General features: G+C 37.3%; 2 protein-coding genes across 2 annotated transcripts in view; one reads left to right on the forward strand and one right to left on the reverse strand.

Moving 5' to 3' along the window:
- The window catches only part of MRPL13 (mitochondrial ribosomal protein L13), a 37150-nt gene extending 25187 nt beyond the window's left edge, over positions 1 to 11963 (reverse strand). The window contains exons 1-4 of the mRNA XM_065628836.1: positions 11853 to 11963; positions 11018 to 11141; positions 5670 to 5763; positions 3984 to 4044 (exon numbers count right to left, since the gene is read on the reverse strand). Coding sequence (XP_065484908.1) covers positions 3984 to 4044; positions 5670 to 5763; positions 11018 to 11141; positions 11853 to 11879 — 306 coding nt within the window. The 5' untranslated portion in view covers positions 11880 to 11963. The remainder of the gene's footprint in view (positions 1 to 3983; positions 4045 to 5669; positions 5764 to 11017; positions 11142 to 11852) is intronic.
- Positions 11964 to 12039: 76 nt separating this feature from the next.
- MTBP (MDM2 binding protein) overlaps positions 12040 to 14514 on the forward strand; it is a 30875-nt gene continuing 28400 nt past the window's right edge. The window contains exons 1-4 of the mRNA XM_065628838.1: positions 12040 to 12115; positions 12656 to 12736; positions 13759 to 13832; positions 13919 to 14064. Coding sequence (XP_065484910.1) covers positions 12040 to 12115; positions 12656 to 12736; positions 13759 to 13832; positions 13919 to 14064 — 377 coding nt within the window. The remainder of the gene's footprint in view (positions 12116 to 12655; positions 12737 to 13758; positions 13833 to 13918; positions 14065 to 14514) is intronic.

Raw genomic sequence — 14514 nt, forward strand, 5'->3', positions numbered from 1 at the left:
AAAGCTGTAAGATTTTTCCAGAAAGTTTTTTTTCCAATGATTCTTTGCTCCCTCTCAAATCCATGGCAGTTAAAAGTGCATATTTTAATCTTCATGTATTAAGTATTTTGAAGTCTAATTTTGAAAGTGTTGGTCTCAGGCCTATCAGCACTTTTACAGCTAAAAAACAAACAAGAAAACCCCAAAGTTCTTTGTGTTCCAAATACCTGCATCTCACAATAAAAAGATTTACCTGTTTCTTTCATATTCAAAAGATTCTTTCTTGGAAAAGAAAACACACCAAACCTTTCAAATAGATTTTTCTTAGCAACCTACAATGGAAGTTAACCTTGTCCCTCAAATATATATATATATCCTAAGGAGTATTAATACCATACAAAATATTAGTATTGTATTGAACTGAAGAACAGAGAAGCTGTTTCGAACTACAGCAACAAGTTGTTATGCTGCACCTTAAGAACTTATTTAATACTCTCATTATGGGTGGTCCAAGAATTTACACTAAACGTTAAGTCAGAGAAAGAAAAGGCTGAAATGCAAAGCAAAAATTGTTTTCTTCAATAAGCACTTCCTAAAGTAGCCTGGCCAAGTCCAATAGATAAGAGCTATTCTCTGTCATTCTCCATGAGAGCAGACAACTGAAAATATTAGAAATTTTAAACAGATTCACAGACACTCCCCTCCCCATGCTTCCCAAAGGAACTCAAAGGTGCTAAAGGCAAAAATGTGCCAGACTATTTACTTTCGATATCTTTTTGGCAACACACTGAAATTTTTAGCCCTCCGTAAAAAAAGTTTTTCCAAATTGCTGAAATAATTTGTATAATGAACATGGAACTGTAAGTCCTGTATGAAACGTCAACTATGAAAACCTCTTCTGGTATTCACTGCCCCATACTAACATCAAAGATACTTAGAAGTGGAAAAAAATAGTAATATTTTGTCAATCTCTGGCACAAAATTATACATCTGAGATGGAACACTTATAATAGCCACATTTTTTAAAATTCTTTTCAACTAAGAAGAAAAGTCAAGGATTGGAAATGGTTGCCATTAGAGACTTTCAAGACCAGTCTGGATAAGCTCCCCAGAAGCCTTATCTGACTTAACAGCTGACTCTGCTTTGAGTAGCAGGCTTGAATAAAATCTCCCAACATTCCCTCCAACCTGAACCACCCTATGATCCTATAAAAAAATGCATATGTGCATTCAAAATTCAGCACAAATCCTTCTGCAGCACTAACTATTTAGCTGCAAGGAATATAAAGGTCCAAAGTTAGTAAGACAGATAAAATGATGTCAACATCCATGAAGTGAGAGCATTGTATCATCATCATCCCAATCTTGGTACCTTGTGAAGGAACTAGAAACAATCAAGGATGATTATCTAACCAAACAGCAGCAAACATGGCTAAATTCTGACAACTAGACTTATGACCTTCAGCCCCCTACTTAAGTATAAACTATACCATTTTGTATCAAATTATTCATTATAACCTTTTAAATTAGTTATTAGCTGTGTTTTTCCTAAAACCAGTTTTGCTGTGTACTAGAAACTATGTTTAAACAAAACTGTACGGGAAAAATATTTATCTTGGGGATTTGTATGTTTGAATTTAGACATATGTAAGTAAAGACAGTGCTAAGCAGTACTGGAGTCCTACTATATACACACACGGAATGTCACAAGCTTTAATCTCTTTCTTACATAAACCCAAACCAGTCATATCCATTGCAAAATCTCTATGTAACACCACTCAAGTTTACCAGGTGTTATGTCAACATCCTTTTCCTTGGAAGTAGTCTCTTCCATTAATTTAATGCCTTAATTTCTCTAACAGCACTATTTCCAAAAATAATGTTGATTCATCTAATGAAGCACTACCAAGATGAGCTAGCAAGAGACAATAGGACCAAGGGCGGAGAAAAAGCAGTAGCCTCCAGGATGAAAAATACGCCTTACATAATGAAGACTGATTCCACAGAAAGATAGTCTGCTTCCTACAACCTACTTCCACTGGCTTCACAGAAATTGAATTTAACATGATTAAAAGAGAAAAGGTCTCTTTTTAACTTGAAGAAGTGAAATGAAGTGATTTATTAAGTCTCAAAAATAACTATATGTCATTTAGATGATATTTTGAACATCCAAATGCTACTTAGGTTAGGCGTTGTTCTCTTTACAGTAATCCCTTTTCAGGTTTTAACAGCCAGTTCTAAAAATAAAACGTTAATAAAACACCATCATAACTTCCACCTTTGTCATATCCCAGTGCATTTCACACCAAAATGACTGAATTAGTAAACAAATGCTTCTAGTCATAAAATCACTTGGAAGTCACAACCTCTAACAGCTACACATACAGAATACATCATGCCAAATTACCATCCACTACTATTAATTACAAGAAAAATATATGAGATATCTTTATGAGAAGGATAACCAAATGCTTTATCTTCAATAGAATGAAAGAGTTAATTGCTGAGGGCTCTGCACAATTCTGTTTTTTTTAATTTTTTTTTTTTTTTAAAAAGTTTTTCTCGCTAAACTAGACCAAGCCTTGAGCCACATCACCATTTGCTCAGCCTCTGTCCAACAGGCTTCAGTTATTGGCAACACATTTAATCCTCCTCTGTCTGCACAAAAATTCATCTATGAGTCTGGCAAGAAAAGAAGCATTTCAGAATGAATGCCAGAAGGGAATTTATAGAACATCCAGTTCTCAGGCCCTAACGAACAAGCTGTGCTCTGCTGCCTCCCAGTGCACAGCGCCTGCCTGGAGCTCAAACTAAAAAGGTTCAAGAATCCATTTTAGATACGGAACTACCAATAATTGCCAAAGGAATTACAGCTATCTTAGAACCTGTTCTCAGAAGCTTTTAAGTTGTTTTGGAAACTTCTAGGCAGAAAATAATATTGAACTGTGGGATTTCATTTCACTTTAAAGAAAGAAAGAAATTACAAAAGTAAAAATGAAAAACAGGCAAATTCACATCGCGGCCCACTTTTTTATTGAGTACTTGTACAACATCATGTGTAAAAGACACTTGGGACAAACCAGAATTTCTAAATTATAGATAAAAAACCCCAAATCACTGATAAAATCCAAGAATTTTACAGCAGATAAAACTTCTCTAGGAAAAGAAAGAAGCATTTTCATATTTTATATAAAAGGTGATCCAAATCAAAGTATTTCAAAGCCAAAAATAAACACAGATATCTGTTAGTCTCTGTGGACCTTATATGTTCTGAAACACTAGTACTTAGAGAATTCAGTCCTCTAATGCTGACCATTCGGAACCCTAGTAAAAGTAATTTCATAACTGTGTAAGTCAATATCCCAAAATGTTCATGTCTAGCACCCTGTTTTTTTAATCAGTAACAAAACATCAACACCGATGTTCAGCAGAATTAATAGAAGTCTAATACAGACATTTAGTAAAAAGGCTTAGATTCAATGTAATCACCATTTTCAGTTCTTTCACAGACATGAACATACAGCATTTCATTAAAAAAATAATCATTTAATAAAACCTACAGTTGAATTTTTCCGGAAGAAAAAGGCAGGTGTACTTTCTAACATTTGTAAGATAAGCATTATTCTTTCTGGCTCTTAAAAAAGTAGTAGGATGTTAAGCTGAAGTATGGCTTAGCTAAGTCTAACTTGAGGCAGTTCCGTTATGAGAAAGGTCAGACCTCTGAAACTAAAAGTGAGTGAATCAGTCAGAAATGAGTGAAGCAAATGAACTTGATTTGCTCATTTGGACAGCATGGAATCATCATGAAAATAAATAACCTACAGTCTAACCCTCAAAACATACTGTTTACAAAAACTTTATCACAAGCCAAGCTTCTAAGAGCCCTTAGCAGAATGATATTTAGCTTTAGACACGCGGGTAACTGATCCCTTTTGTTTAGGGGAACTAATTAAACGAAAACAAATCAGCTTTACAAATGAGCAGGAAGATGTGGAAACACTTACAGCAGTTGGATCCTTCAAGTGGAGCTGAGTTGCTGTCACTTGTTTGAAGCCACCAGGATATCTAGAAAAACAGAACAAACACACAAGCTTAACGCTATATGCTCAAGCACGACATTAGCACGAATATCACTGCATTGTGAACAACAGTGTAATGGTATTATAAGCCTTCATAAAAAAGGTAGTAGTTCTCACAAGGCAAACAACTATGTTGTATTAGAAAGATTCTATCCTAAGTTCAATGCCATTTGTACTTTCTTATTTATTCAAGTATTAAAAAGTTTGTGTTTCACAAGCAGAGGGATACGTTTTAAAACTGCTTATTAAATACACCATCACAACTACAGAATACAAGGGGAGTAAGATACGCAAAACTTGGAAATATTTCAGGATGATCAAGACTCACAGCCAGTCTGTCGCTGACATACAAGACAACAATTTTGAACAGTATTTATTATTTGCTTACTATTTTAAGTAAAACTTAACATGATTTAGTGTATCTACAGCAACAAAATTTGACTTTTACTGCAATGCATCCATATTTGTAAAGTCTATGTGATTGGGTGAAGTTGCACTAATTCACATTTAAGCATATACCTTAAATGAATGATACAGTGGTGCAATAAATTACATGGATGTCAGGTAAAGCTGGGTTTCATTTTGATTTAATTATATTACTAGGTTAAAAAATAAGTGAAATGAAAATAAAACCAACATCATTAAAATCTGCACTTAGGGAGCCTCACATATTTATTTGTTTTTATTGTACAACTCCTTTTACTTAAAACCAACTTAGCTACTTACACAAGTGCTCTAATTTACACAAAGTTTTAGTGAAAATTTTTAAGAAATTGTAAGGGTAGGAGAGAAAAAAAAGCGTTAATTTCTATCAACTCTGAACAACAACAACTCAGCAATTCAGCAAAGGAATTTCAGGATTGAAACATTAGTGCTAGCAAAATTAGCTTTCTCAGTGTGATTCATTCATCTCCCAACTGGATACTTTTTAACACTTAGAGATTTTTACCTAGTGTTGTCAATGTATAAAATAGGAGCAAGTGTTCTCATTTGACTGAACTGATCATTACCATACCATCTGTAACTAATTATTGCACTTCCATCTGTAAATAAATTATGTCTGACAGAATAGAATATTATACACTACTGTATACATCAGTACCTTGAGAACATCTCATTTATTACTAGTTTTTCCAATTTTTTTTCCCCATCCTCTGAATCAATAATATATCAATCTTGATATTTACTATTAGGTAAATAAGTACTGTTAGGATTAAGTAATTGAAGCTGGCAACTGTATATATTTTAAGTGTATGGTGCCAATAGGAATGTCTTCTACTGTTTAGTAAGTATAATAGTCCTGATCATTGGGTTTATGGGTTCACACAAAACAATCTGGCTCACCAAATCTCTTAACGTACTCAATTGCTCTGACTACGTTTGAGTTAGATTATTTTTGTAACAACATACTCCAGGGGAAAAAAGAAAGAAAGGAGAAAAAAAAAAAAAAAAGAAAAAGGTTTCCATCATTTTAAACATAACACATGCAAATGCAAAACAAAACATGTAAGCAGGAATTTTCTTTTGAACCAATATGCTAAGAACGACAAACTATTAAGAAAATAGGCCATTAAATTTACCACTAGCTTATTTCAATATTATAAAGCTTACCCAGTATGTGAAGAATATACTTTCTGTTCCCATTTGTTTCCAGAGAAGGCAATATGTCTTGTATTTATTATGACAACATGATCTCCACAATCACCTACATGGTAGAAATCAGTGGAAAACATTAAGAGAATCATAGAAATCATCAACCAAAATAACAACTATAAAGTGTGTGATACGTACATAGCATCACATAGATACACATTTCGTGAATCTTAGATTTAACCATCTAGGCTTTTTGAGTCACACCATCCAAATCTGCACTTAAATACCAACCTTAATTACTGTTTTTGTTAGTACTGTCAGGTTAGAAGGCAGGTGAGAAGGTGAAATACCAACAGACTACATAATTAAACCATTGTAATTATTCAGTTAAGATCTGGAAATCGGGTTTACAGGGAACTGTATTATTTTATTCAACACATTATGCTGCATATGCACCTATATTTCAAAAAGAACAGTATAAAAAAAGGTTAGTTCTAAACAATGATCCTAAGTATTTGTTTAGTTTTAGTTTTCTCATTAAAATGGTACCAATGTCTACCAGAGAACTGAATATTTTGGATAAGTAAAATAATTCTATTAAATACCTACGGCCTAGGGAGGGGAGAAAAAGCCCCACAAAAAACCTCAATCAGCTTTGTCTGGAAAAAACACATTTTCATCTAGCAGAGTGAATGCTACAACACATACAGATACGCTTAATGTTATATCAGCAACTTTCACATCAAAAGTTTTGTAATGCAAAGTCTATAACCCATCACCAATATCTTGCCAGAAAGTTACTTTAATAGATATTTTTTACTAATAAAGTGCTAATAAAACCCATGCTATCTCAAAAATATGATGAAAATATGAAAAAAGATGTCGTTTTTAATTTCAGAAGTAACCACGTTGATCAGCTGTATAAGTTATAACCACCTATTCAATCAATTGGGAAATTATTTGTCCAAAGTTCACTCCTGTATACATTACCATATTAGAACATCACAAATACTTGAAGAGGCTAATTTCATTAAAACATTTTTGAGTAAGTAACAAAGCAGTTATGCTAAAAAGGACTTAAACTGAGCATGCATTTTTATAGCAGCATATCATCAATGCAAGTTTCACACCCTGTTTAAGTTTTCTACCATTTTAAAATCTTGTGTTCTTTTAAAGCTCTACTTTCAACTACAGCTGAAGTGCAAATACAATTTAAACATCTTCATTGATGTGGCCTTTCACTGCTGACAGATCAGTTCTAAGGACTAACATTGTGCTTTGTGCCTTTTTCTTTTTTTATTAGTTGTGAAGATGACAGAATAAGACCATCTACAGAAATTTTTGCCAATAGTTCTCCACTTGAATAAACACTGAATTACCAATTCCATGCACAAATGGGTCAATTATGAACAATTAAGAGTGAGGAGAAAAACTAACCAGGTACTTACACGCTACCTGAATAATGACTGCAACCTGTTCTTTTTAAAGTAGATTTAATTTATGGATAGCTAATGTCTCCTTCAAAATCTCAAATTAATACATAATTTTCCACTGGTCTTTAAACAGTGTTGTTCCCATCACCTCAAGGACAGCTGCACTTAATAGGAAGCAAGCAAAAAAATCCACCATCTCCACAAACGCAGTCAAATTGCATCTTTCTTTTGAAAAATCGTCATAAAATACCATGCAGGAAAACTCTTCCTTTATGCTATTTTCATGCTATAATACTGAATTATTCTTTTACGAAGTACACAAGTATGTTTTCCTCAAGAAATACACAAAAACAAGGCCAGTATATTCTATTACACTCTGGTATATGCAATTTGTTACATACGGCATATACATCACATCTCTTCAGATAAGACTAAACTGCCACAGTAAATCCATTTTGTATCTCTGTACATTTATAACTTCATTAATTCCTTTCACACAGTATAAACACATGCTTCAGGTGCATGTATTTTTCCTTCTACATTTTAATTGAGGACTAAACAATAACTAAAGGTAGGCACCATACCGTCAACTGTTAGCTCACAAGACCGACAAACTATTTGCCAAATCTTTCATTAGAAAACTAGTCATAGCTGCTGCTTCCGGCCACTATAAACTAACATTGCAATCTAGAGTAACACCTGGGCTGGATCAGGTTTGTGGGACATCTCCATCTCGCCCAGTCTTCTCCTTTGACGATGCAGAGAACAGCAGTGAATCCTATGCAAGCAACAAAAGTGGCTCGCGTACACCTGCTCACAACTGTGGTGGATGCACTCGACACACCTCAGCCAGCCAAACCAGCAGCAGTTTGGGCCAGGCTCCAAAGGAGGTAAAGGCCTGAGCCATAGCCAGGCCAAGAACTCCTTCCAGGAGATCCATAAGGAAGCAGAACGGCATATTGAACACAAGTAACTTGTGGGTGCAGGGAGTCTCGTGCATACTTTTCCTACTGTATTCAATTTGACTACAAGTCAACCACTTTATTCTATAAATATGACAGCCTGGGTGAGCCCACTTTGAGCTCTCCCTGCTAAATAAGTGAGCTGTATGGCAATGGTTTTACTACTCAGAGTTCAGTGGATGAGCCCAATTTAAGTTTAATATTAATCATTTGGCTTAAGTAGATGCACACTAAAGTTAAGGAATTATTTAGAGACATAAGGTTGTACGATTTGTAATTTACTTTCTTTGCTTCATGTTACCTGGTAAGCTGGATTTGCTAAAATTTTAAGCTGTAAAGTTTTGCTCATATTTACCAAAAGCAACTACAAACCACACTGAACACTTATAAGATAAGGCCTATTTCGCACTTCCCTGAAAAGAAAGGATTTATTCAGACAAAACAGTATCTGCAAGGCTACAGACGATAAACCATGTCTACAGCTGAACAAAACAAAGGCTCATATGGAATCAGCAAAAAAGATCCCATGAGAAGCAAGAAGACCCCAAAGTGAAATATTGCTATTGGACTAAATCATGGTATGAGTGGTCTGTAAAGATATAAAAGTTTGTAGTTTCCTGTGGTCAGCGCGACCTCTGTGCAGGTACCCAGCTCGAGCCAGCCCTTCTGCTATTCTACTCAACTAAATTTTTTATTTTCTGAAAATTTTGTCTCCTGAAAGTCTGCTCTGCACACGGTTATCAGGCCTCGCCTGAAAGTTTGCCTTCAGAGCTCTAAATACAGACTCTGGAGTGAATGGTTATCAGGGAGAGAAGAATCCTGACAGTTTGCACTGCAACAGATACAGGTCTCGCCTGAAAGTTTGTCTCTGGAACTCCAAGACACAGTCCTCAGAGTGAACGGTTATCAGGGAGGGAAGAATCCTGAAAGTTTGCTTTGTGAACGGGTACAGGCACCTGGAGAGAAGGTCAGCAGCGTTCAGCTTGGCATATTTCCCCCATGCAGTAAATACTAGAGTGAACCCACCACCGAACTCTTTTAAGTCGTACTTCTCTTTAAGAAATCTAAACATTGTTCTGCAGTAAGCAGAACCCTAAGTTACTCCCTCGTGACAACGACCCAACAAAAAGAAGCAGATCACCCAGTTTTTTAGACATCTGGCCCACTATTTTTGGTTCTGCATTGTAAAGCTGCTCACAGGGATAGGATGCAAGGGGATACAGGTAGAGAGAAGGGGAGGTGCAGAAGAAACCTAAAAATGCAGATTTTAAATTCCTAAACAACGTTGTATCCCATTATTTAAGGCATATGGTCTGACAGCATCTAAAAATATGAGACTCCAGAGAATAATGAAAGATTATACCTAAAAGAGAAAATAAATATACATGAAATCAAACTTACTTCCATCCCTAACCACAGCTTAAATTCAGCTCCAGATACACAATAAATAAATAATGATTTTATGGAAGGGTATTGGGATACCACATTTAAAACAAAACAAAAAATCCCCACAGTGTTATTCTGTCTAAGGAACTGTTATCTTACAGACACTAAAATACTTCTTGTTAGTTCAGAAAAAAAAAAAAGAAGTGCTGAGTACACCAACCACAAATTCATGCATACTTTGGTCTCTTAGTGAGTATCAAATGTCTCAGTAGTAGTAACCCCTATCAATGTCATCTCAGGTGTAATGCATTGTGTAGTGATTTATAGAACACTTCAGACCAAATAAAGTTATCCTTGAAATTACTTTCTGGGATTTTATAACTTCACGGACATAAAAGTATCAAAGATCTTTCCCATAGGACAATCAAAAACATTTCCTCTCAGTATTGGCTTTATTTTTCAGACAGACTTAGTCTGCAGTGACATCTTGTGGATAACACACAATTTGCAACAGCAGAACTCTGGCATTTAAAACACCTTCAGAACACTACAAATACTACCTTCTGTTATGAAAAAACAGATCAAGTATAATTTTAGTATGTACACTTTACATGTATGAACAAATCTTAATGTTTCCTTTATGTTTCGGTAACGTCTCCTGAAAAAATGGCATGAGTATTACAGGAAACATTGTACCATCGACAAAAGAGATCATCTTTTTATTACCTATAAAATGCTTATCACTGCAAGACAGGCACTACGGTATTACAAATAACAATCGAGATCACAGATACATCTTTACTGCTACATCTTCCAATTTGCAGAAAAGCAAAATGATTTTCTTTTTTTTCATTTAAGAAAATATCATTCAACAGCGATTATGTCTCCCATTTAGGAATCAGACAGGTTCCAGCCTCATCATCACAGAATATCTGAGGTTGAAAGGGACCTCTGGAAGTCATGTTGTCCAAAGCTCCTGTTCAGTCAGGAGTCGCTTTTAAATATCTCCAAGGATGGAGACTCTACAGCCTCCTCGGCAACCACTTCCAGTCCCCCTCACAGTAAAAAAATGCTTCCTGATGTTCAGAAGGAACCTCCCGTGTTTCAGATTGGGCCTGTAGCCTCATGAAGACAAGATTTCTCTGCACCTTATCCAGAATGAAGAACCACTCCAAGACCCTATTGCATTGTACAGCTGCTGAAGGGTGGCATTCAGAAAATCTAATCAAGAATCACATCAGTATTTCATTACATGAACTGTGAATTAAGTCTTTACATTTAAAATCAATGCAACAAAATACATTTCAAAGGGGTTTTTTTAATAATGGAAGCACAACCTACTGTGATTTGGCTACTAAAAATAAATGATGTATTCATAACAAGCTTTATATGAATTGGTAAAGACAACAAAAAAGGTTGTAGAGGGGTATGAAGGAAAAAGATGAGATGGAAAACTAAGACATTTATAATTTACAAACAACTGCAAAATGTAACTTCATGTATCAGGCTTGATTTTAAAACTGAAATCAGAAGAAAAATACAAGTGATGGAAAGAAAATTTACTTTTATCTACTGCAATACTCACTTAGTGCGTGATAAATAGGTTTATGCCTGCCTTCAAGCCTCATGGCAGTCACAGCTGCTATTTTTCCTGGTGGCTGCATCTTCGCATCGAGCAGATACCAGGCTCTAGCAAAGGTAGCCCATTGCTAAAGAGAGAGAGAGAGGTGGTACTTAACATAGTAAAGAACACGCTGCCATACATGAATCTGGCTTCTCTAATCAGATCAACTTTTTTTTACACTCCAAAATACTACAAAAAATGTGAATATTCAACAATATCTCCTCTAAATAATCTTTAAATGGGTGGAGAATGCTGCTCCACACTGTGATACGTCCACTGCTGTACGCGCTTCCAATGTATGTGGTGGTAACAGCACTGAAAGGTTACCAGCTCCGAGGACTTTGTTTCAAAAACGAATACCTCTTGCTACAAGCTTCCATGCCTGCTAACTGACCTGGAAAACCAGGCCATTTAATGCCCAACATCTCTTTCCCTCTCAGTGAACGGGGCACAACTCCCCCAGACGCAGCTTTGTGAACACGAACAGCCTGAGCCGCCTGCAGCTGGTACCTTGTCCCTCACAGTCAGTCAGTCAGTCAGTCGTCAGTCAGTCAGTCGTCAGTCAGTCAGTCGTCAGTCAGTCAGTCGTCAGTCAGTCAGGCAGTCACACCGCCAGCGGGCCCCTCAGGGCGAACACGGCCGCTCCATCACAAGTCCGCCCGCCACCCCGGCTCCCCGGGCCCTGGTGCTCCCCCGGCCCGGCGCCCGCCCGCTCCCTCACGGCCGCTCTCCCCGCCATGGCGGCCGCCGCGCCTCGGAAGCAGCGGCCGCTCCGGGGGGAGAGCGCCGCGCTCACCTGGGCCGCCTTAGTGTAACTGGCCATGGCCGCCCTCCCGCCGCCGCTGAGCGGAAGGGAAGGGAAGCGAAGCGGAGCCCCTTGGCCGCCGCACCGGCGGGAAGCGGAAGCGCTGCCCCGGCAGGGGCGGTGCGAAGGCGGCAGCGCGGGCTGTTCGGAGCGGCGGCGGCTCCGTCCCCGCCCGGCCATGGATCGCTACGTCCTGCTGCTGAGCTGGGGGCAGCGCAGGGGCCCGGGGGCAGCGGCGGGCGGGCCCGGGGCAGGTACGGCCGCGGGGGAACGGGCCGGGCCGGGCCGGGCCGTGGAGGCCGCGCGTGTGGGGGCCCGGGGCCCAGCCGGGCGCCCTTAGGGAGGATTTTCTTTACGGCCGCTGGTCTGGGACCTGCACCCTTGCGGGCTTTTCTGGGTCCTTACCTCGTTAAACCTCCCCCCTCCTCTTTTTTTTTTTTTTTTTTTTTTTTTTTTAATTTAATGCCTTAAACCTTCATAAACTCGGGGGGTTTGTGTTTTAGTGCTACACTGCTATATAACTCCTTAGAGCGTTCCTGAGATCGCCACTACTTTAACGAGAATTTTAGAAAATTTGTTTCTTTACACTTCTTCAAATTTGTAGTTGACTTTTTTTTTTTTTTTGAAATACATAGAATCATAGAGCAATTTGTGTTGGAAGGAACCTTTAAAGGTCATCTAGTGCAAACCACCAAACTGCTAATATTAAAGTAACTTTATACTGTATTTGTAAGAAAGCAAGACTTCTGTAATTAGTGGATTGAAGAAAACCTTTTTTTTTTCTTTTTCCCCAGCTGGGACTGCTGCAAACATTCATCAGTTTCTGAAAGAACGCTGTAACTCACCTATAAACACAGATGTGAGCACATTCCCAGGTAAGTATAGAAATGTACGGGAAGGTAAAGGCAAATATTGCCAAGGAATTGGCCTAGGCACATGTTGTGGTCTAGGTGAAACGAGTCAGAAAGTTAAGGAAACCCAAGTTCTGTGGTGTGGCTAAACCTGCGGGCAGGACTGCTCCTGCTGCTGCTGGTTCTGTGGAAAACTGATGTCACGTCAGCAGCTGAGCTGTTAGGAGATGATTAAATAGGTTTAGACAAGAATTTTGAAAGACCGACAAATTTCAGTGCGGCTTAACAGCAAGTAAGAGCAGAAAACGGCTTGTTTCTCATGTCAGTGGGCAGTTTGATATTTTCATTACTTCTATGATGTCTTCTAATATTTTTAATGAAAGCAATATTTGTTGGGTAGCAATTCAGAACCCTAATCCATTAATATGTATTACATCATTTTATCATCTTAAAATAGACTTCTGAAGATCTACTTTAGTACCTTTATGTTTTGGGAGGGGTCATTTTGTAAACAAATACTTTCTTAGATCTTTACATGTTTTGGATATCTAGTGTTAAGGTGTTAAGTTGCACCTCGTTTTCTTAGCTATCATCTAACCGTGATTCATGTGAGGGAACCACTCTAAGCTGTTAAAATTAATGAAGATGGGAATGGTAGGCTGTTTTCAGCTTCTGTGCTTTTTATTGCATAGAAGTGTTGAGAGAGTATCTCATTTTGTGAACTGCATTAAACCTATTTATGAAAGTTGTGATTTAGTTTCGGTATCATACAACTTCTGCAAATGGAGAACAATATCGACCAGAATGGAGAGGAGGTCAAAAACTTTCTTACTTATTAGCAGATCATTAATAGTTAGACATTTGCCTACACGCTTACCTGCACCTTAGTATGTTTAAACCTGAATTATGATGCTAAAGTAAAGTAGAACTTAAGTCATTGTGGCACATTAAATGACTTGTATAGTATTTCAACAATGATGTTCATTATAATAAGTATAGATTGTAGCGGATTGATTAATGTAAATAATTGCTTCATCTCCTTTCAGCATGTTCTGTGGCTGGCATTCCAGGTGTAAAGAAATGGTATTTTGCAAGTCATGTTATATGTGGTTATTATCAGGTAAGAGAGAATGTAAGTTTCTCAACTCTGCCAGTCTCTAGTGCAAGTTAAAACTGTGGTGTTCAAATTTCTTTTTGCTTCGTTAGTTCTGCAGTTCTGACTGGGAGGAAATACATTTTGAAACACAGAAAAATGAAGACTCTCTCCAAACAAATAGTGAAGAATGCCTGGGAGCCATACAGAACTTTGAGGAAGAAGACAATAACAGTAGAGAGTCACTGTCTATGACTGAGTATGCATGTTATTATTTTCATTGAAAGTATAGTGATCTGATATTTAACGCTAATAACCCAAAGGAATCGAGAAAATTTAACAAGTTATTACCAAAGCAACTATGAACAGTCCCTTACTACTACTTAAAACAATTCTATTTCATTTAACATAGCTTAATTTTTTTAGCTATGGATGATCTTTATAGAATAACTGAAAAATTTCCTGAGAGCTAACAGTTACATATACAAAAATCAGTTTTTTGCTAAGAGAAAGTTGACTGTCTCAAATCCTACTTCCAGTTTTATTGCGGATCGTTTTGAACTCATTTAGCCTGCTTCTGTCTCAGTATACAGAGACATAAATATCTCATTGCCTAGGTTGGTTGTGTAGAATTTAAAAGATATGATACTTACATCAGGTAGTATTCATTAGTTGTAACTTTTTGTTTCTTAATTACTTTTTTGTTTCC

The sequence above is a fragment of the Caloenas nicobarica genome, chromosome 2, assembly GCF_036013445.1.
Source record: "Caloenas nicobarica isolate bCalNic1 chromosome 2, bCalNic1.hap1, whole genome shotgun sequence".
Lineage (NCBI taxonomy): Eukaryota > Metazoa > Chordata > Aves > Columbiformes > Columbidae > Caloenas > Caloenas nicobarica.